General features: G+C 52.2%; 1 protein-coding gene across 1 annotated transcript in view; it reads left to right on the plus strand.

Annotated features, from left to right (window-relative positions):
• The first annotated feature begins 5,027 nt into the window (after positions 1-5,027).
• LOC102445996 (protein-glutamine gamma-glutamyltransferase 6) overlaps positions 5,028-21,229 on the plus strand; it is a 32,720-nt gene continuing 16,518 nt past the window's right edge. The window contains exons 1-4 of the mRNA XM_006111067.4: positions 5,028-5,160; positions 6,648-6,802; positions 9,799-9,972; positions 10,184-10,423. Coding sequence (XP_006111129.2) covers positions 6,796-6,802; positions 9,799-9,972; positions 10,184-10,423 — 421 coding nt within the window. The 5' untranslated portion in view covers positions 5,028-5,160; positions 6,648-6,795. The remainder of the gene's footprint in view (positions 5,161-6,647; positions 6,803-9,798; positions 9,973-10,183; positions 10,424-21,229) is intronic.

Raw genomic sequence — 21,229 nt, forward strand, 5'->3', positions numbered from 1 at the left:
TGAAAGAGCTTGAAATAGTCTCTCTACCCTGGTGATTGAAGAAAAGAAATGGTTGGCTGGCTCTATAAAATCACAGAACACTAGAACTGGAAGGGACCTTGAGAGGTCATCGAGCCAGTCCCCTGCCCTCACAGCAAGACCAAGCACCATCTAGACCATCCCTGACAGGTGTCTGTCTAACCTGCTCTTAAATATCTTCAGAGGTGGAGATTCCACAACCTCCCCAGGCAACTTATTCCAGTGTTTAACCTCCCTGACAGCTAGGAAGTTTTTCCTAATGTCCAACCTCAACCTCCCTTGCTGCTATTTAAGCCCATTGCTGGCTATGTCCTATCCTCAGAGGCCAAGGAGAACAATTTTTCTTCCTCCTCCTTGTGACATCCTTTAAGATATTTGAAGCCCACTATCATGTTCTCTCTCAGTCTTCTCTTTTCCAAACTAAACACCACCAGTTCTTTCAGTCTTTTCTCATAGGTCATGTTCTCTAGACCTTTAATCATTTTTATACTCTTCTCTGGACCTTCTCCAATTTCTCCACATCTTCCTTGAAATGTGGTACCCAGAACTGGACACAGTACTCCAACTGAAGCCTGATCAGTGCAAAGTAGAAAGAATGACTTCTCGTGTCTTGCTCACAACGCTCCTGTTAATGCAGCCCAGAATCACGTTCGCTTCTTTTGCAACAATGTCACACTGTTTATTCATGTTTAGCTTGTGGTCCATTACGACCCCTAGATCCCTTTCCGCCGTACTCCTTCCTAGACAGTCATTTCCCATTCTCTGTATGTGAAACTGGTTGTTCTTTCCTAAGTGGAGCACTTTGCATTTGTCCTTATTAAACTCCATCTTATTTACCTCAGACCATTTCTTCAGTTTGTCCAAATCATTTTGAATTATGACCCTATCCTCCAAAGAAGTTGCCATCCTTGCCAGCTTCGTATCATCTGCAAATGTAATAAGCGTACTCTCTATGCCAACATCTATCGTGGATGAAGATATTGAACAGAATCAGTCCCAAAACAGACCCCTGCAAAACCCCACTTTTTGTGCCCTTCCAGCAGGATTGTGAACTGTTAATAACTACTCTCTGAGAATGGTAATCCAGCCAGTTATGTACCCACCTTATAGTAGCCCCATCAAGGTTGTATTTCCCTAGTTTATTGACAAGAAGGTCATGCCTTACTAAAGTCTACTCTAGATATACCATGTCCACAGCTTCTCCCTTGTATACAAGAATTGTTATCCTATAAAAGAGAACTATCAGATTGGTTTGACATGATTTGTTCTCTATTGGAAAAGCAGTGTTACCTATCACCTTATTTTCTCCCAGATACTTGAAGATGAATTCCTTAATTACTTGCTCCATTATCTTTCTGGGTACAGAAGTTAAACTGACTGGTCTGTAGTTTCCTGGGTTGTTCTTATTTCCCTTTTTATAGATGGGCACTAGATTTTCCCTTTTCCACTCTTGTGGAATCTCTGTCTTCCATGATTTTTTAAAGACGATAGCTAAAGGCTCAGATACCTCCTCTATCAGCTCCTTGAGTATTCTAGGATGCATTTCATCAGGCCCTGGTGACTTGAAGACATTTAACTTTTCTAAGTGATTTTTAACTTTTCCTTTTTTTATTTTATCTTCTAAACCTACCCCCTTCCCACTAGCATTCACTGTGTTAGGCATTCCTTCATCATCAGACTTCTTGGTGAAGAGCAAAACAAAGAAGTCATTAAGCCCCTCTGCCATTTCCAAATTTAATGTTATTATTTCTTCCTCTTCACTGAGCAATAGGCCTGCCTTGTCCTTGCGGAAGCTGTACCCTTCTATACCGATATTCCAATCATTTGTTTCTAGGTCGTTTTCTGGGCAGACTAGGTCAGCTGTTCTCAGCTGGGGGGTCTGTACTCCAGGAGCCACAAGCCCTTTCAGAGCCTCCCAGCTGAAATCTGGTGCCCTCGGCCCCAGTGCTGAAGCTGGGAGTAACTTGGGGCTGGAAGCAGCACGTCCTCCACCTCTCCTCTGAAGCCAGGTGTGGTTCAGGGCCGAAGCCAATGCCACTCCCCATTCCCCAGGTGGGAACAGCATGGGGCTGTAGCTGGCAAACCTCCCCTTCCTCCAACACTGGCAGCAGCAGGGGGCTGAAGCTGGGAGCCACACAGGGAAGCCTCTGCCTTGCTCATAACACTCCCCAGCTACTGCTTCTGTGCAGCCTGGGCAGTTCGCAACATCTTTGAACTGAGTTCCCCATTAGATTTATAGTTTGGGGCATGTCCCCCACAGCCCAGGCAGCCTGTGAGGCAGGGTGGATGTGGCACCTGTCTGACCCCACTGTGTGGTGCTGGCTTGAGCCCTACCAGCCCTGCTACTGGGGGTAGGGGGAGAAGGGAAGCCTTTGCCAAGGGAAGCCTAGGCCTTCTGGGCCCTGCAGGTTTTATAGCTTGTTGAGGGGTCTCTCAGGAAGAGTTTGAGACCCCTGGATTAGGTAACAGCAGAGCGAGGCTATGGCTCTACAGGGTTTAAACCCCACAGCTGGCCTGCCTCATCTCACTTTGGGCTCTGGGACTGAAAAATTGCTGTGCAGACCTCTGGGCTCAGGCTGGAGCCCAAGCAGGGGCCTAGAGCTTGGCCCAAGTCTCTACACCATGATTGTTCAGTCCTCGAGCCAGCGCTCAAGTCAGCTGACCTGGGCCTACTGGGGGCCTGTTTAGCTCTGGGTACCAAGCCTTAGTGACCCATGGCAGTAATAAGTGGGTGCATCTCAGGCAGCTGTCAAGGCTCCACGCCTGACTCATCTCTCACATCAGTGCAACCCAAAAATGAATAAGTTTACTTGCATATGCAGGTGAAGAATCATGCCCTTTACGAGCTGTAATGGGAGTTCCAAGGCAATCTGAGAAGCCAAAGAGTGGACACTTAGCACTGTCAACAAATTAAGAGATTAATTAAAAAAATCAAGGCCAAACAGACAAATTGAAAGACATCACGACCAGGACCTCTCAGGATAAGTTCACGTGTGTCATAGCTACAGGAGAGAAGACAGACACAATGGCAACTGTGAAGAACTGTCAATGCAGAAGGCCTTAATAGAGGCTTCCATCCTTATTAGGAATTGGATATTTTATTATCAAAAGGATGAGGCTGGAAGTCAGGTGGCCTCTGCCTTATTCCCACTTTTGCCACAGATTCACTGTGTAACTCCAGGCAAGTCACTGAGCCCCCTGTGAGTCCGTTTCTCTAGTCTGTAAATATTAGATGCATTCCCCCACTCCCTGGATCATTGCGAGGATTCACTGATTATTCTGAACTGGTTTCAGAACCTAGGCTCCAAGATATGAAAGCTGTACAAAGTATCACGGGAAGCTGTGACTACAATAGATTTTCTGCCCTGGTGAGGAATCCCGACCCAAGAGCTCTGTAACACGACCATGGAGAGTGGCAAATATCTAGGTTGATGAGACCAGTAGTTTTCATACTATGAATCACGACCCAAAACTGGTGATGGCGCTGGAAGGGGAGAGTGCACAGGGCTCCATGCACTGCCCCTCCCTGAGCACTAGTTCTGCACTCCCATTGGCTGGGAACCTGCTGCTGGCTGCAGCATGGTCTGTGGGGCCGGGAGAGGCAGAAAGCTGCCTTGTCCCCCCCCCCCCCCCCACTGCACTGCTGACTGGGAGCTGTTCAAAGCAAGCCCCTCCTGTCCCCATCCTGACTCTCCCCTAACGCCAGAGCCCCCTCTTATGCCTCAAAGCTCTCACCCTCAGCCCAGCCTCAAAGCCCACATTCAAATCACACTGGGTCACGGCATCAGCTGGGTCTTGAGACAAGAAGTTTGGAATCACTGGTGTAAGTTATAACAACGGTGCTAGTATAGACACAGCCAAACTGATCCGTAGAGTCAGCTTCGGGATTCTCCAGCGCTCCTTCCTAAATAAGCGCAGTCAGGGGCTCCAGTACCAACCACTCCTCCCCAGCTGGCACTTACGGGTTTCTCTGAATACTGCCTCCCTCCTCCCAGGTTCTTTCAGGACAGTGTAAGCCAGCGGTTTTCAAGCTTTTTTCTCATGACCCAGTTGAAGAAAAGTGTTGATGCCACACACACACCCCACGCACACACACACCGAGGCGCTGGGGCTGCTGCGCAGTCTGTGGTGCTGGACAGGCAAGTAGCTGTCTTAGCCCCTCCCATTGGTCACCCGATCCCCCTAGAGCAACGAGACCCAGCGCCCGACATTCCACCACCCAGTGCTCGGTTGCGATCCATAGTTTGAAAACCACTGACTTACATTGTCATGGGCAGGCCCACAAACAGGAGAGGGGCAGGGGGCCACCAATAGGAGAGAGGCGGGGGCGGGACCGCCAAAAGGAGACATCTGCCCTGGTGCCTGGCTATACAAAAGGGCCCAGAGCTCCCGGGTGGTGGCCAAAGGCCCGGGCCCTTTCAATCGCTACCGAAGCACCACGCTGCATGCTCTGGGTGGCTCTAAGGCGGGGAGTGTGCTGCGGTCCAGATGGCACTGAGGGCTGGCTACCCCAGCACCACCTCATCCACCTGGGGCTCCACCTCTTCTGAACCTGAAGCAGGGCCCTGCCTTGCCCAGAGGCCTGGCCAGGCTGTTGGCCCCACTGGTTCAGAGAGGTGAAAAAACACAAGGTCAACACTAGCACATCTGTCAATATAACTTACCAATTGCTCAGGCTTGTACCAAATGTACTTCCAAAATACGAAGTAAGGCAGAGGTGGGGTTGTTTTCTTTTTAGTCTGCTGTTTTACAAATGTTAACATACTTGAATGTCCTTACCGAAATGCCAAGAGTACCGAAATAAACAAAGATTGAAACTTTATGATTCTCATTACTAGAATGTGGAGAGAGACAGACACACAAAGGGAGAGGAAATGGATTGCAAGGAATTTACAACGGCAGCAGTAAAGCGTTGTGGTGATTCTCTGAGTTATGAAACAAGGAGAAGAGAAGGTGCACAAAACAGCATCTTCAGAGTGTCACAACTGACGGAAACCAGGTACAACATACCCGGAACCATTGTTCATAATGAGAGGGTGGAGCTGAGGGAGACAAAATGCCTGTAACTTAATGAACACTGTTAGTTGGAAGACCGACGTTTTCCAGAGAGATTCCAGAAACCACTGCCAATGCTTAAGAGTGGTGAGTGAATGAAGGAGTAGGATGGTCATTGTCTTTTTATGATTGGGGTCGTTTTTGTTTAAGAGATTTATAGTGTCTTGGTGAACACCACAGTTGGGGGCCTACAATTGCCAATGAGGTAGATGGAGCTGATGCAGAAAAATGTTATGTGATTTAATGAATGCTGTAAGTAATACACACAAGGCTTAAAACATGAGAGTCATATTCCAGAGATAATAGGAAAACTGGTTAAGATGTTGCACTTTTGAGTACGGAGTACCTGAGCATTAGAACTGGTCGATGTCTATTTTTAGACTGTGTCTTGGGTCCAAGTTAAGTGACCCTGCGGCCCTTATGGATATAAAGGAGGGTGAATCTCAGAGGGGGAGGAGAAAATTGATTGAACTCCATGAGCAGCAATCAAAGGAGCTCAAGGGAGTTCCCAGTGGGAGTTTTGAGAGTCCGAACAGCCTAAACTCCAACCAGTTACAACAAAAGGAGGACTCTCTGAAATCCAAATCTCAGCAGAGATAAGGAAGCATTGGGACTATTGGGAGGGTTATGTATGTGGAAAGTAGGCAATGTCCCTCTTCTTGAACCAAGTCCAGAGGGCTACATTGAATGCTGAAACGATCATTTTTGGAGGATAAAATAGAAAGGTTCAAACAGATATTGAAGCTTCTAGGAATATGAATGTTTATTAATCTAAGGATTAAAGAACTGAAATAAACAAGCTGCCCTCAACTTTTGAAGCCTCCTGATTTCCTCCACAGTCAAATTTGATCCATTTTTATGAATTCTAATCTACATCATCAGGTTAGGGCTCCAACTGAGAAAAACATAGTTAGCAGTTTCCACTACAGGAGATTTTCAAACATGATTCTATTTAAACAAGGAGATTTCTAAAAACAATTCTGGGAAATCATCTAAGAAGTAATTTAGTTATCAACTTAGTGTGAAAAATAATTCCTGTGATTTGTCCTGTTTCCTCCTCGCTTTTAATCTTTGAAACTGAAAAAGCAGACAGCTTTCTTGTTAGGTCTTTAAGAAGAGCTAAGAAAAGGCTGCTGGAGCTGACAGGAGCTATTTCCCCACAAATAATACTTTATTTCCTGCATTTAGAAGTGATTGCATATTGTAGTGATGGGTGCTAGCCAAATCTATATGATAGAAAATTGGAGTGACAACTTGTAGTTATTCCCAAAGCAGATACAGCAGACAGAGCAGTTATAAACTTGTTCCAGGTGGACATTCAGCATTGTACAAAACCAGCTTTTTGCAAACAATATATGTATCATATACTTTGCTGCCAAACCAAAGACAGAACGCTCCTTCCTTCCACAGGGCTCATATTCCCCCCTTCCCTCATCACGATTTCCTCATCCCGCAATGTAATTTAATCAGGGCATGCCCAGCATTCTCTTCCCACAGTTACACCCCACGCTAAGCAGGAAAATTGGCATTACACTGACATAAATTATAGAAAGCGTCTATTTGTTTTTTATAAGTTTACCAGCATCAGTTACAACTGCCAAGCACCTCACCAGTCGCTGGATTTTAGATGACAGACGCACACTCTGATAATTGTTATTAGTGTGGATGAGATTTCCTTGAGGAACTAAAGTAGAAGATATATACAGCTCACACACAGAGAGAATGGCAGGTGAGTTCATTGCGAAATCTGAGTGCTCTTCGGGCTCTTAATGACTTCCTTTAGACTGTTTTCTTAAGAGACGTTTCCTGGAAGTGTCTGCCTAGATGGCTTCTTTCAGAGGGCGTTTTGCACTGTACTTTACAACTGGGCTGCATTTTTAAATGGTTTGTTATTACTGTCAGCCATATTTGCAAAATAGATGGTTCAAATCTACAGTGTTAGGAAATGTTCTTAAAGGATGAAATTGTGCAAAAGGCCTGCACAAGGTCTTATGCAAGACCCAATTCTTCTTCACAGGAGTTTACAGTGACGCCCGGCAACGCTCCTTGGAAGCTGAGCGCTCGGGCAGCCAGCCAAGAGTGATTCAAATGCCGCCCAGCTGATTTAGCAGAATTCTGACAGCCTCCACCGCTGCCAGCATGTGTTGTTACTAGTGGTGCACCTCTGCACATGCCTTGGTGTACATAACATTTATTTTACACATGGATGAAAAAAATTAGAAGGAACATTGGTGCCAAGAGCTCTGTTCAGTGCCAGCTGTCCTAGGGTAGACTTGTGTGTGTCCATCATGCAGACTGTAGAAACTAAGGTTTCAACTGCTGCCCTCCAACCCATGGAATCATTCATACTATTTCATAGTCATTAATATACTACAAATTGGAACACTGGCATTTTACACCTACTTTGAACTAGTGTAAATGACCAATCAAGGTGTAGGACAACAGTGAATTGGACCCTAAGAAGAGGTCTTCATCTTCTAATTAGAGAGAAAAAAGAAATGTGCTCAACCTAGTTTTTAAAACTTTTTCCCTCAGTAGACTCTTCTGGCGCCTAACTGTTAAGTTTTTCCAGCTATTCAGCCTAAATTATATTCTATATTTAGCTTCTTTATCTAATCCCACTACTCCTTGTTAAACCTGTGTACCTCTTATAACATCCTGGATCATACCAAACATCCATCGAACCCAGGATCGTGTCTTCTGACAGTGGCCAATCACAGGCACCCCAAATGGAATGAACAGAGCAGGTAACTATCAAATGAGCCCTCCCCTGTCACCCATTCCCAGCTTCTGACAAACAGAGGCTAGGGACACCATTCCTATCCAGCCTGGCTAATAGCCATTGAGTAGAATTTATCTAGTTCTTTTTTTAATCCTATTAAAATCCTGGTCTTCACAACATCCTCTGGCGAGGAGTTCCACATGTTGAGTGTGCATTGTGTGAAGAAATATTTCCTTTTGTTTGTTTTTAACCTGCTACCTATGAATTTTATTTGATGACCCTAGTTCTTGTATTATCGGAACAAGTAATTAACTTTTCCTTATTTACTTTCTCTCTACCACTCATGATTTTATAGACCTCTAACATATCCCCCTTAGTCTCCTCTTTTCAAAGCTAAAAGTCCCAGTTTTATTAATTCCTCCTTATATGGCAGCCATTCCAATCCCTAATCATTTTTGTTGCCCTTTCCTGAACTTTTTCCAATACCAAGATATCGTTTTTTGAGATGACAGAACCACACCTGCATGCAGTATTTAAGATGTGGGCATACAATGGATTTATATAGTGGCAATAAGATATTCTCTGTCTTATTCTCTCTCTCTTTCTTAATGATTGCTAACATTCTGTTTGCTTTTTTGACTGCTGTTGTACATTGAGTGGATGTTTGCAGAGAACTACCCACAGTGACTCCAAGATTTCTCTCAAGTCGGAACAGCTAATTTCCCCATCATTTTGTATGTATAGGTGTGATGATGATTTCCAATGCACCTTACTTTGCATTTATCAAGGTGAAAATTCATTTGCATTTTTGCTGCCCAGTCACCTGGTTTTACAAGATCCTTTTGAAGCGCTTTACAATCTGCTTTGGATTTAATTATCTTGAGAAGTTTTGAAACCTTCCTTCAGCCACAGCTACACTACCAAGTTTTGTTGACATTTATGCCAACACCGAAAAGTCGAGAAAACAAAAATCACCAGAGGGTGTTCACACGTTTTCCCTGTCCGTAGATCACGTGAACACTGCAGGCATCATCATCAACTGAGTGAGCAGTGCACTGTGGCTAAGTATCCCACAGGACAGCACTGTGGGAAGGCAAAGCCGCTCCCTGCCCATCTTGGGATCCCCTCTGAGTTCTCCCTCTTCAGCTGCCAGGAGCGGCATCAGGAGTAGCTTTGTGAGCTCTCCGTGCTGAGGAACATCAGAGCAGCTTGGTGCCTGTATCCATCCCCCTGCAGCAGTCTGCCTGCTGCTGTGCTCCTTGCAGGGCAGAACAAGAGCACTCCAATGATTTGCTCTTTGTCTGTTTCCCACATGGAGCAGCTCACTCAGCTGTCAGACAGTTCCCGGAGCTTTGAAAGGGGAGGGTCCCAGGCCTTCAGGGCAGCAGGAATCAAGACACTGATCAAAGCAATCAGGTTAGTCATTATGGGATACTGGCAGAAGCCAGCCCTGTCAACAAAACAAACAGCAAAGTCTACACTGGCTCTTTGATGACAATAAAGGGAGAAGAAAAGACAAAAGTCTCTTATAGGGATGGAAAATTTTTGTTGCTGAAACTGGGAGTTTTCCCCAGCAAAAGCCACATTGCAACTTGAATGCCCCTACTGTTTTGTCGCCAAAAGGCAGTATTCCCCGTTCCTAGCACTTCAGGGACTAGTGTTCATTCAGCTCTCTATTCTGAAATGCCACCTGTAAAGTGGTTTACATTTAAGGATGATAATGATGTAGCAGTATTTTTCTTTTAATGACTTCATTATATGACATGGGGTGTGAGATGAACATAAGAAAACGCAGCACAACAAGCTCTGCAAGCCATTGTTGACCACTAGGCTTAGGTACGGCACCAGGCAATCTTCCCTTCAACCCAATCTTCCTCTGGTAGCAAAATCCCTGCTTCTGTGACTTTTCCAGCCTCAGGGAGGTCCCTCCTGCCAGTGACTGACTTCTGCCTCTGGGAATTAAATATACTGGCCCTTTCCCACCTCTTCTCTCTTATTTACAGACCTAATGCCAACACACATCAGCTGGCAACGGAACATCAACACTAGCTCTCACTGCACTGACAGATATGCCCACAAAGAGCCGGTCATGAGGAGAGGACAGACCTTCGTGATGGCCTTGTGGTTCAACAGGCCAAGGCAGAGGGGGGAGAAAATAGCATTTGTCACAGAAACAGGTAACTCCTCTGCTAACCCCCTGACGGAGGATTCAGCTTTCCCCATGTCAGCCCCCCCTCATCCTGCTCACAGATACTCGTATCACGTTTGTGTAATCCTGTGTCTCTTGCTGTGCATGAGAGATCTGTGCCCGCACCCCCTCTCTGTGTGTGACCCAGTGGTAAGTATCCATCCTTGGTAAGCGCTGCTGTCCCCTCTTCTCTCTGGCAGGGCCATCCCCTTCAGAGGCCCATCACACTAAGGCTGCCTTTAACCTCTCCGAGGTGAAGGCCAGTGGCTGGAGTGCGGTTCAGGAACCCAGCGAGCCTGACTACATGAACATTGCAATATGCAGCCCAGCCAATGCAGTAATTGGACGCTACAAACTGACTCTGAAGATCATCTCGGGCAACAAGGTCTCCTCCAGGTTCCTGGGGCACTTTATACTGCTCTTTAACCCTTGGTGTCCAGGTAGGAACTGAGATATTTGCTCCTAAAGGTATTAATTCTATTGTCTTGCTTTCACGGCATGCTCAATGAGCTTCCCCCTCAACCCGGCTCTTTTAAGTTTACTATAGGAAGCAAACTCAGCTCATTTTTATTTTAAAGATTTGGTTTGACTATAAAAAGTATCCAACCTCTGACTGTCAAGTTGTAGCCGTGCCAGTGAAATAGTCAATAGCTGTGGCAGGAGGCCCAGGAGGATGTTTCTAGGGGACCCAGAACACTGGATTTCCACAGCCAAGAGAGCTGCGAAAATCTATGGAAAAAATGCTTGTACCTGCCTAGGCTGAGTTAGAGGCTCTCTGATTTCCATTAATACCTGGATTCCAGCACTTCCTAAATCTTCACAGAGGGAGCTGCAAGGTGAAGGCTGGCCAGCCAGGACCCCCACGCCCTGGAGAGTGAGTGACATGGGGGTCCTGTGCTTCCCCACATCCATCACAGGGATCTGGGGAGAACACAGCTCTGCTTTTTCACCTCTGTAGACTCGCCTTGCTGAGGAAACACCACGCACTGACCTCAGGTCTTGGCAAATAAGCGATGAGAGAGCTGTACATTTCAAGGCTTGAGTTAGGCTCCTTATTTTAAGGGAATTATTCTTACCGACCCAAGCCAAGGGAGAGGATCAAGACAAATGACTGCAGAATTAGCAACAGCTTCCTCCTCTAATTACAGAGCAGTGGCCACCACATCAGTAATTAGGCATCTGCGTTCGAGGCCATCCCAGTGAATGAGTCAGGATAAAAAAACTATTAATTAGCCCAGAATACTTTGCAAGGTGCCATAATAATAATTAAAGAATAATACTTAGGATGCACACGCTGTGTCGCCAAACAATTTCCGTGGTTTGCTGAGGCGCAAGGGAGAAGGAATTGCTGCTTAGTCATAGTGAAGAGAAGGATTTAAGTCATGCTAAGGAAGTATCAAATGAGTGGAGAGAGGGTCTTTATATTTCACACATTACAAAAATCAATATTTGGAAGGCAGCTCTCCAACAGTCATTTAGGGCAGCAAAATATTAGACACGAAATGTTATAGACATTTAACCATACTAGACTGCAAAAGGATGGGGAGCGTTGGTTTATATTTGGAATATTTTCAGTGGGGGTGGGAAGCAGTAATGATGGGAAAATATGTAAGATCTGAGGGGATCCTCAAGGAATCCATTTTGAAGCACTTGGCAGAGAGGAAAGTGATCAGGAATAGTCAGCAGGGATTCACCAAGGGCAAGTCGTGCCTGACCAATCTGATTAGCTTCTATGATGTAGTAACTGGCTCTGGGGACATGGGGAAGTCAGTGGATGTGATATGCCCTGAGGCTGGCGCGAGGTCCATCTAGGTCGCCGGGGGGTGGGGAGTAGATTTTGTTGGAGGGGTGGGAATGAGTGATGGGGCAAAGGGCGAATGTTCTGGGCAGGAGGAAGGGGTAGCAGATGGGACAATACCTAGCACAGATCGGGGAGGAGAGGGTGCAAGTGGCTCCATATAGCCATGCATTTGCAGGCAACTGACCCCCACCCCATGCTCCCACTGGCTGCAATTCCTACAACTAAAAGTGACTATAGATACTGCATAGAGTTAGAGCTTCCCTGTGCTGCTGTTCATCCTTTGCTTGCCAGGCAGCACCCACGGGCCGGATGCAACCTGTGGCTAACGTGGATCCAGCCCATGAGGCTTAGAGGCGCTTCTCCTTCCCACACAGCAGAGCAAAACTGGTGCCACAATGTGGGGAAGGAGGCAGCAAGCCTTGCACTCCACCACTCAGTGGCTGGAGCACCAGCACTGGCTCACCCCCCTGAAGAGAGGGAGCCCCAAGCATCACAGCCTGCAGGCCCTCATACTACAATTAGGCAGCTTCAGTATTTTGGATACCAATAGAGGACGCTGTACTAGAATTACACTGACCATATACCCTGATTTTTCCAAGACTGTCCCAAATTTAAATGTTCTGTCCCAGTGCCCCACCAAGTAGTGAAATGTCCTGGAAAGCCCCTCCAGACACTTCACTACTTGATGGGGACACTAGCACGGCGCAGCAGACTCCTCCCTCTGCCCCCCAGCAGGGCGTGTAGGGCAGCCACGCCAGCTTCTGGTGGCTCTCAGCCCCTTCCTCTCTCCTCCTCCTCCCTCCCACCACCTGACTGCCTCTGCTGCATGGGGTCCTGGTCCAGCAGCCCCACCTCCTTCTCCTTCAGGACACCCTGAAGCCCCGGCCAGAGCCATGTGGAGCCCAGCTCAGGCGCTGAGGGGCGGGACGTGCTTGGGTTCAGCAGGTGCCGGGACTGGAGCGGAGGCCCTGTTGAGCTATTTTTAGTGCCACAGTCTGGGTCCTCACTGGCAGCCTGACTCCAGTTGGAGCCAAGTGGCAGCTGCATGAGGTGCATTCTAGTCAGGACAGCCTCACCGGGATGGGCCTCGTGAGGCTGCCTCTTGACTCCAGCTGGAGCCGCCCACGAGGACCCGGACTGTGGCACTAAAAATAGCACCATGGCCTCCGCTCCAGTCCCAGCACATGGTCCCACTCTGGGAGCAGCTGGGGCCGGGGCTGCAGGGACTTCTGGAGTTGGACCATGGGCTCCAGCCCCCGCTAACTGGAAGGCAGAAGGTGAGGGAAGGGGCAGAGGGAGAACTAAGGGGAAGGGAGGTGAGGAGAGGAAGGGGCTTGTGCTGAGGGGAGGGGGCACAGGGAAGGAGAAAAAAGGGGCAGGGTGATGGAGAGACAAATGCCAAGGGACAAACAGGAGACAAGAGGAAAAGAGCAGGAGGGAAGAGGGCAGGGAAGGTACCAGTGGAGGTGGGAGAAGGGGGGCACAATGGGAGCGAGAGGGAAGAAGAGGAGAGAGGAAGAGTGGATGCCAGAAGAGGAGTTGAAAGGAGGGGTGGACATGAGGATGGCAGGGGATAGAGCAAGTCTCAGAGGGGTGAGAGGAGAACTGGGGCAGAGGGTGGTGAGGGGGTGGGCACCAGGGAGAAAGAGGGCAAGGAAGGCAGGGACAGTGAGGGAAGAGGGAGGCACCAGGAGGGTGCAGGGCTAAGGGAAGGTGCAGGTGCCAGGGGATTGTGGGGATGAAGCAGAAGGGCAGACACATGGAGGGGAGAGAGGGGCAACAAGAGGGGAGAGACAGGGCAGGTGGGTAGAGGGAGGTGTTAGGAGAGGGGATGGGGAGGGGTAGCTACACATGATCAGAGTATGGCTAGAGAAGGGCTGGTGCAGGGGAGTGGGGCAGGTCCCACGAGGGCTGAGGGGAGTGAGTACAACAGGAGACAGGACAGCAGGGTGGGGGGCAGTAGGCACCAGGGGAGCATATGGGGTGAGGGGACAGTAAGTACACTGACCATACATCCTGTTTTCTCCGGGACTGTCCTGAATTTGAATGCTCTGTACCAGTGCCACATGAAGTAGTGAAATGTCCCGGAAAGCCCCACCAGACATTTTACTACCTGATAGGGACACCAGCATGGTGCAGCAGCCTCCTCTCCCTCCCCCCAGCAAGGCGCATAAGGCAGCTGAGCCAGCTTCTGGTGGCACACAGCCCCTTCCTCTATCTATCCCGTCCCTCCACAGGACTGCCGCACGGAGTCCTGGTCCAGCAGCCCTGCCTCTTTCTCCTCCGGGCTGCCTTGGAGTGCCAGCAGGAGCCATGCAGAGCCCGACTGGGGCACTGTGGGGCGAGGCATGCTCAGCTTGGCAGGTGCTGCGACTGGAGCGGGGGCCATTTGTGGAGCAATTTTTAGTGTCACAGTGCAGGCTCCCAGCGGCAGCCCCGGCTCCCAGCGGCACCTGTGCGAGGTGCGTTCCAGCTGAGGTAGCCTCACTGGAACACATTTCATTTGGCTGTCTCTTGATTCCAGCTGGAGCCAAGGCCACCCACGGGGACGGGACTGTGGCACTAAAAATAGCACCATGGGTAGCTCTGGCTCCAGGCCCAGCAAGCAGTCTCGCCTGGGAGCAGCTAGGGCTGGGGCTCCTGGAGCTTCTGAGGCCAGACCACAGGCTCCAGCTCTGCAAACTGGAAGGCACAAGGGGAGGGAAGGGGCAAGGTGAAGAGAGGAAGGGGCTTGTACTGAGGGGAGGGGTCAGGGCAGGAGAAGAAAGGGGCAGGGTGGTGGAGAGACAAATGCCAAGAGGCCAAGAGGACACAATAAGGAAAAGAGCAGGTGGGGGAAGGGAGGGAAGGTGTCAGTTGGGGTGAGAGAAGGGAGAGGTTAGCGTGATGCTGGAAGAAGGGAGGGACAATGGGTGCTGGGAGAAGAGGGGTTGAAAGGAGGGGTGGGCATGAGGATGGCAGGGGATAGAGCAAGTCATGCATGACTGCACAGAGGGACATGAGGAGAACTGGGACAGAGGGTGGGCATGAGTGAGAAAGAGGGAAAGGGGGCAGGGGGCAGTGAGAGAAGGGGGAGGCACCAGGAGGGTAAGGAAGACAGGGACAGTGAGGGAAGGGGGAGGCACCAGGAGGGTAAGGAAGGCAGGGGCAGTGAGGGAAGGGGGAGGCACCAGGAGGGTAAGGAAGGCAGGGGCAGTGAGGGAAGGGGGAGGCACCAAGAGGGTAAGGAAGGCAGGGGCAGTGAGGGAAGGGGGAGGCACCAGGAGGGTAAGGAAGACAGGGACAGTGAGGGAAGGGGGAGGCACCAGGAGGGTAAGGAAGGCAGGGGCAGTGAGGGAAGGGGGAGGCACCAGGAGGGTAAGGAAGGCAGGGACAGTGAGGGAAGGGGGAGGCACCAGGAGGGTAAGGAAGGCAGGGACAGTGAGGGAAGGGGGAGGCACCAGGAGGGTAAGGAAGGCAGGGGCAGTGAGGGAAGGGGGAGGCACCAGGAGGGTAAGGAAGGCAGGGACAGTGAGGGAAGGGGGAGGCACCAGGAGGGTAAGGAAGACAGGGACAGTGAGGGAAGGGGGAGGCACCAGGAGGGTAAGGAAGGCAGGGGCAGTGAGGGAAGGGGGAGGCACCAGGAGGGTAAGGAAGGCAGGGACAGTGAGGGAAGGGGGAGGCACCAGGAGGGTAAGGAAGGCAGGGACAGTGAGGGAAGGGGGAGGCACCAGGAGGGTAAGGAAGGCAGGGACAGTGAGGGAAGGGGGGAGGCACCAGGAGGGTAAGGAAGGCAGGGACAGTGAGGGAAGGGGGGAGGCACCAGGAGGGTAAGGAAGGCAGGGACAGTGAGGGAAGGGGGGAGGCACCAGGAGGGTAAGGAAGGCAGGGGCAGTGAGGGAAGGGGGGAGGCACCAGGAGGGTAAGGAAGGCAGGGGCAGTGAGGGAAGGGGGAGGCACCAGGAGGGTAAGGAAGGCAGGGACAGTGAGGGAAGGGGGAGGCACCAGGAGGGTAAGGAAGGCAGGGGCAGTGAGGGAAGGGGGAGGCACCAGGAGGGTAAGGAAGGCAGGGGCAGTGAGGGAAGGGGGGAGGCACCAGGAGGGTAAGGAAGGCAGGGGCAGTGAGGGAAGGGGGGAGGCACCAGGAGGGTAAGGAAGGCAGGGGCAGTGAGGGAAGGGGGAGGCACCAGGAGGGTAAGGAAGGCAGGGACAGTGAGGGAAGGGGGAGGCACCAGGAGGGTAAGGAAGGCAGGGGCAGTGAGGGAAGGGGGAGGCACCAGGAGGGTAAGGAAGGCAGGGGCAGTGAGGGAAGGGGGAGGCACCAGGAGGGTAAGGAAGGCAGGGACAGTGAGGGAAGGGAGACGCACCAGGAGGGTAAGGAAGGCAGGGGCAGTGAGGGAAGGGGGAGGTACCAGGAGGGTAAGGAAGGCAGGGACAGTGAGGGAAGGGGGAGGCACCAGGAGGGTAAGGAAGGCAGGGACAGTGAGGGAAGGGGGGAGGCACCAGGAGGGTAAGGAAGGCAGGGACAGTGAGGGAAGGGGGAGGTACCAGGAGGGTAAGGAAGGCAGGGACAGTGAGGGAAGGGGGGAGGCACCAGGAGGGTAAGGAAGGCAGGGGCAGTGAGGGAAGGGGGGAGGCACCAGGAGGGTAAGGAAGGCAGGGGCAGTGAGGGAAGGGGGGAGGCACCAGGAGGGTAAGGAAGGCAGGGGCAGTGAGGGAAGGGGGAGGCACCAGGAGGGTAAGGAAGGCAGGGGCAGTGAGGGAAGGGGGAGGCACCAGGAGGGTAAGGAAGGCAGGGACAGTGAGGGAAGGGGGAGGCACCAGGAGGGTAAGGAAGGCAGGGACAGTGAGGGAAGGGGGAGGCACCAGGAGGGTAAGGAAGGCAGGGACAGTGAGGGAAGGGGGAGGCACCAGGAGGGTAAGGAAGGCAGGGACAGTGAGGGAAGGGGGAGGCACCAGGAGGGTAAGGAAGGCAGGGACAGTGAGGGAAGGGGGAGGCACCAGGAGGGTAAGGAAGGCAGGGACAGTGAGGGAAGGGGGAGGCACCAGGAGGGTAAGGAAGGCAGGGACAGTGAGGGAAGGGGGAGGCACCAGGAGGGTAAGGAAGGCAGGGACAGTGAGGGAAGGGGGGAGGCACCAGGAGGGTAAGGAAGGCAGGGACAGTGAGGGAAGGGGGAGGCACCAGGAGGGTAAGGAAGGCAGGGACAGTGAGGGAAGGGGGGAGGCACCAGGAGGGTAAGGAAGGCAGGGGCAGTGAGGGAAGGGGGAGGCACCAGGAGGGTAAGGAAGGCAGGGACAGTGAGGGAAGGGGGAGGCACCAGGAGGGTAAGGAAGGCAGGGACAGTGAGGGAAGGGGGAGGCACCAGGAGGGTAAGGAAGGCAGGGACAGTGAGGGAAGGGGGAGGCACCAGGAGGGTAAGGAAGGCAGGGACAGTGAGGGAAGGGGGAGGCACCAGGAGGGTAAGGAAGGCAGGGACAGTGAGGGAAGGGGGGAGGCACCAGGAGGGTAAGGAAGGCAGGGACAGTGAGGGAAGGGGGAGGCACCAGGAGGGTAAGGAAGGCAGGGACAGTGAGGGAAGGGGGGAGGCACCAGGAGGGTAAGGAAGGCAGGGGCAGTGAGGGAAGGGGGAGGCACCAGGAGGGTAAGGAAGGCAGGGACAGTGAGGGAAGGGGGAGGCACCAGGAGGGTAAGGAAGGCAGGGACAGTGAGGGAAGGGGGAGGCACCAGGAGGGTAAGGAAGGCAGGGGCAGTGAGGGAAGGGGGAGGCACCAGGAGGGTAAGGAAGGCAGGGACAGTGAGGGAAGGGGGGAGGCACCAGGAGGGTAAGGAAGACAGGGACAGTGAGGGAAGGGGGAGGCACCAGGAGGGTAAGGAAGACAGGGACAGTGAGGGAAGGGGGAGGCACCAGGAGGGTAAGGAAGACAGGGACAGTGAGGGAAGGGGGAGGCACCAGGAGGGTAAGGAAGGCAGGGGCAGTGAGGGAAGGGGGGAGGCACCAGGAGGGTAAGGAAGACAGGGACAGTGAGGGAAGGGGGGAGGCACCAGGAGGGTAAGGAAGGCAGGGACAGTGAGGGAAGGGGGGAGGCACCAGGAGGGTAAGGAAGGCAGGGGCAGTGAGGGAAGGGGGAGGCACCAGGAGGGTAAGGAAGGCAGGGGCAGTGAGGGAAGGGGGGAGGCACCAGGAGGGTAAGGAAGGCAGGGGCAGTGAGGGAAGGGGGGAGGCACCAGGAGGGTAAGGAAGGCAGGGGCAGTGAGGGAAGGGGGAGGCACCAGGAGGGTAAGGAAGGCAGGGGCAGTGAGGGAAGGGGGAGGCACCAGGAGGGTAAGGAAGGCAGGGGCAGTGAGGGAAGGGGGAGGCACCAGGAGGGTAAGGAAGGCAGGGACAGTGAGGGAAGGGGGGAGGTACCAGGAGGGTAAGGAAGGCAGGGACAGTGAGGGAAGGGGGAGGCACCAGGAGGGTAAGGAAGACAGGGACAGTGAGGGAAGGGGGAGGCACCAGGAGGGTAAGGAAGACAGGGACAGTGAGGGAAGGGGGAGGCACCAGGAGGGTAAGGAAGACAGGGACAGTGAGGGAAGGGGGAGGCACCAGGAGGGTAAGGAAGACAGGGACAGTGAGGGAAGGGGGAGGCACCAGGAGGGTAAGGAAGGCAGGGACAGTGAGGGAAGGGGGAGGCACCAGGAGGGTAAGGAAGACAGGGACAGTGAGGGAAGGGGGAGGCACCAGGAGGGTAAGGAAGGCAGGGACAGTGAGGGAAGGGGGGGAGGCACCAGGAGGGTAAGGAAGGCAGGGACAGTGAGGGAAGGGGGGGAGGCACCAGGAGGGTAAGGAAGGCAGGGACAGTGAGGGAAGGGGGAGGCACCAGGAGGGTAAGGAAGGCAGGGACAGTGAGGGAAGGGGGGAGGCACCAGGAGGGTAAGGAAGGCAGGGGCAGTGAGGGAAGGAGGAGGCACCAGGAGGGTAAGGAAGACAGGGACAGTGAGGGAAGGGGGAGGCACCAGGAGGGTAAGGAAGGCAGGGACAGTGAGGGAAGGGGGGAGGCACCAGGAGGGTAAGGAAGGCAGGGGCAGTGAGGGAAGGGGGAGGCACCAGGAGGGTAAGGAAGGCAGGGGCAGTGAGGGAAGGGGGAGGCACCAGGAGGGTAAGGAAGGCAGGGACAGTGAGGGAAGGGGGAGGCACCAGGAGGGTAAGGAAGGCAGGGACAGTGAGGGAAGGGGGAGGCACCAGGAGGGTAAGGAAGGCAGGGACAGTGAGGGAAGGGGGAGGCACCAGGAGGGTAAGGAAGGCAGGGACAGTGAGGGAAGGGGGAGGCACCAGGAGGGTAAGGAAGGCAGGGACAGTGAGGGAAGGGGGAGGCACCAGGAGGGTAAGGAAGGCAGGGACAGTGAGGGAAGGGGGAGGCACCAGGAGGGTAAGGAAGACAGGGGCAGTGAGGGAAGGGGGAGGCACCAGGAGGGTAAGGAAGGCAGGGACAGTGAGGGAAGGGGGAGGCACCAGGAGGGTAAGGAAGGCAGGGACAGTGAGCGAAGGGGGAGGCACCAGGAGGGTAAGGAAGGCAGGGACAGTGAGGGAAGGGGGAGGCACCAGGAGGGTAAGGAAGGCAGGGGCAGTGAGGGAAGGGGGAGGCACCAGGAGGGTAAGGAAGGCAGGGGCAGTGAGGGAAGGGGGAGGCACCAGGAGGGTAAGGAAGGCAGGGGCAGTGAGGGAAGGGGGAGGCACCAGGAGGGTAAGGAAGGCAGGGGCAGTGAGGGAAGGGGGGAGGCACCAGGAGGGTGCAGGGCTAAGGGAAGGTGCAGGTGCCAGGGGATTCTGAGGGTGAAGCAGAGGGGCAGACATGTGGAGGGGAGGGACAGGCACCCAAGGACAGAGGAGAGAAGCAGGGCAGGTGAATAGAGGTACGTGTTAGGAGAGGGGATGGGGAGGGGTAGCTACACATGATCAGAGTATGGCTAGAGAAGGGCTGGTGCAGGGGAGTGGGGCAGGTGCCATGAGGGCTGAGGGGAGTGAGAAGAGCAGGAGTCAGGACAGCAGAGGAGGGTGAGGGTGGGGGGCAGCACGCACCAGGGGAGCAGATGCAGTGAGGGGAGGGGAGTTGCCAGGGGACCACTCTGGCAGCAGAGGGAAAGGGGAGAGGTTTGGAAGATATTTATTAATGTGAGTGCCACAGTGGCACACAGCAGAACAAGTGCACATGGATGCAATACTGGCACACAAGACAAAATTCATGAGGGGTGTTCTGTGGGGGCCAAACTCCTCCCTATTGGTAGGACGGTGGGAGGCGTTCTTAGAAGGGTCACACAACACCCTTTACTTAGACTCATAGACTTTAAGGTCAGAAGGGACCATTATGATCATCTAGTCTGACCCCCCCCACACAGTGCAGGCCATAGAATCTCACCCACCCCTCCTAGAATAATCCTCTCACCTAGATCTCAGATATTGAAGCCTTCAAATACTTTGAAGACCCCAAGATGCAGAGAATCCTCCCGCTGTGACCCGTGCCCCATGCTACAGAGGAAGGCGAAAAACCTCCAGGGCCTCTGTCAATCTACCCTGGAGGAAAATTCCTTCCCGACCCCAAATATGACGATCAGCTAAACCCTGAGCATGTGGGCAAGACTCACCAGCCAGACACCCAGAAAGTTCTCTATAGTAACTCCTATCATCCCTCCATTGGCCTATTTCCCACTGATAATGAATGGTCAATTAGTTACCAAGATCATGTTATCTCATCAAACCATCCCCTTCATAAACCCATCTAGTTTAATCTTGAAACCAGCTAGATCTTTTGCCCCCACTACTTCCCTTGGAAGGCCGTTCCAGAACCTCACTCCTCTAATGGTTAGAAACCTTTGTCTAATCTCTAGTCTAAACTTCCTACTAGCCAGCTTATATCCATTTGATCTTGTGTCCACATTGGTATTAAGCTTAAATAATTCTTCTCCCTCCCTGGTATTCATCCCTCTAATATATTTAAAAAGTGCAATCATGTCCCCCCTCGGCCTTCTTTTGGTTAAGGTCATGTGTCCATCCTGACCCTGGGAGTACTACCTCCAGGGGTGGGACTTCTTGTGGCAGGGGGTGTGACTAACTGGGGACACGGGGTGTGGCTAATGTGTCCCTAATTTTGGTTCAGAAAATATTAATAGTGGACAAATAAGCCATTAATTGTTGCACTTTTGCTGAAAAATAAACAAATAAAAATCCAACCCTACACATGTGCCTAGACTCACACCCCTTCTCGGTCCTCTCCCCACATGTAAAGACATCACATCACCGGACAGAAAGGTCACAATCACTTTGCTTGTAGCTCTTGTGTAATTAAAGCTGGAATGCTGTTGCATTTAACTGTGGCCAGCACAATACAATAAATTGAAAAATGAAGAGTTCAGAAAAGTTAACAAAACTAATCAAGGGTTTGGAGGGGTGAAGAAAGATTAAGAAATACAATATGGCAAACCTCAACT

Source organism: Pelodiscus sinensis, unplaced genomic scaffold (assembly GCF_049634645.1).
Source record: "Pelodiscus sinensis isolate JC-2024 unplaced genomic scaffold, ASM4963464v1 ctg81, whole genome shotgun sequence".
NCBI lineage: Eukaryota > Metazoa > Chordata > Testudines > Trionychidae > Pelodiscus > Pelodiscus sinensis.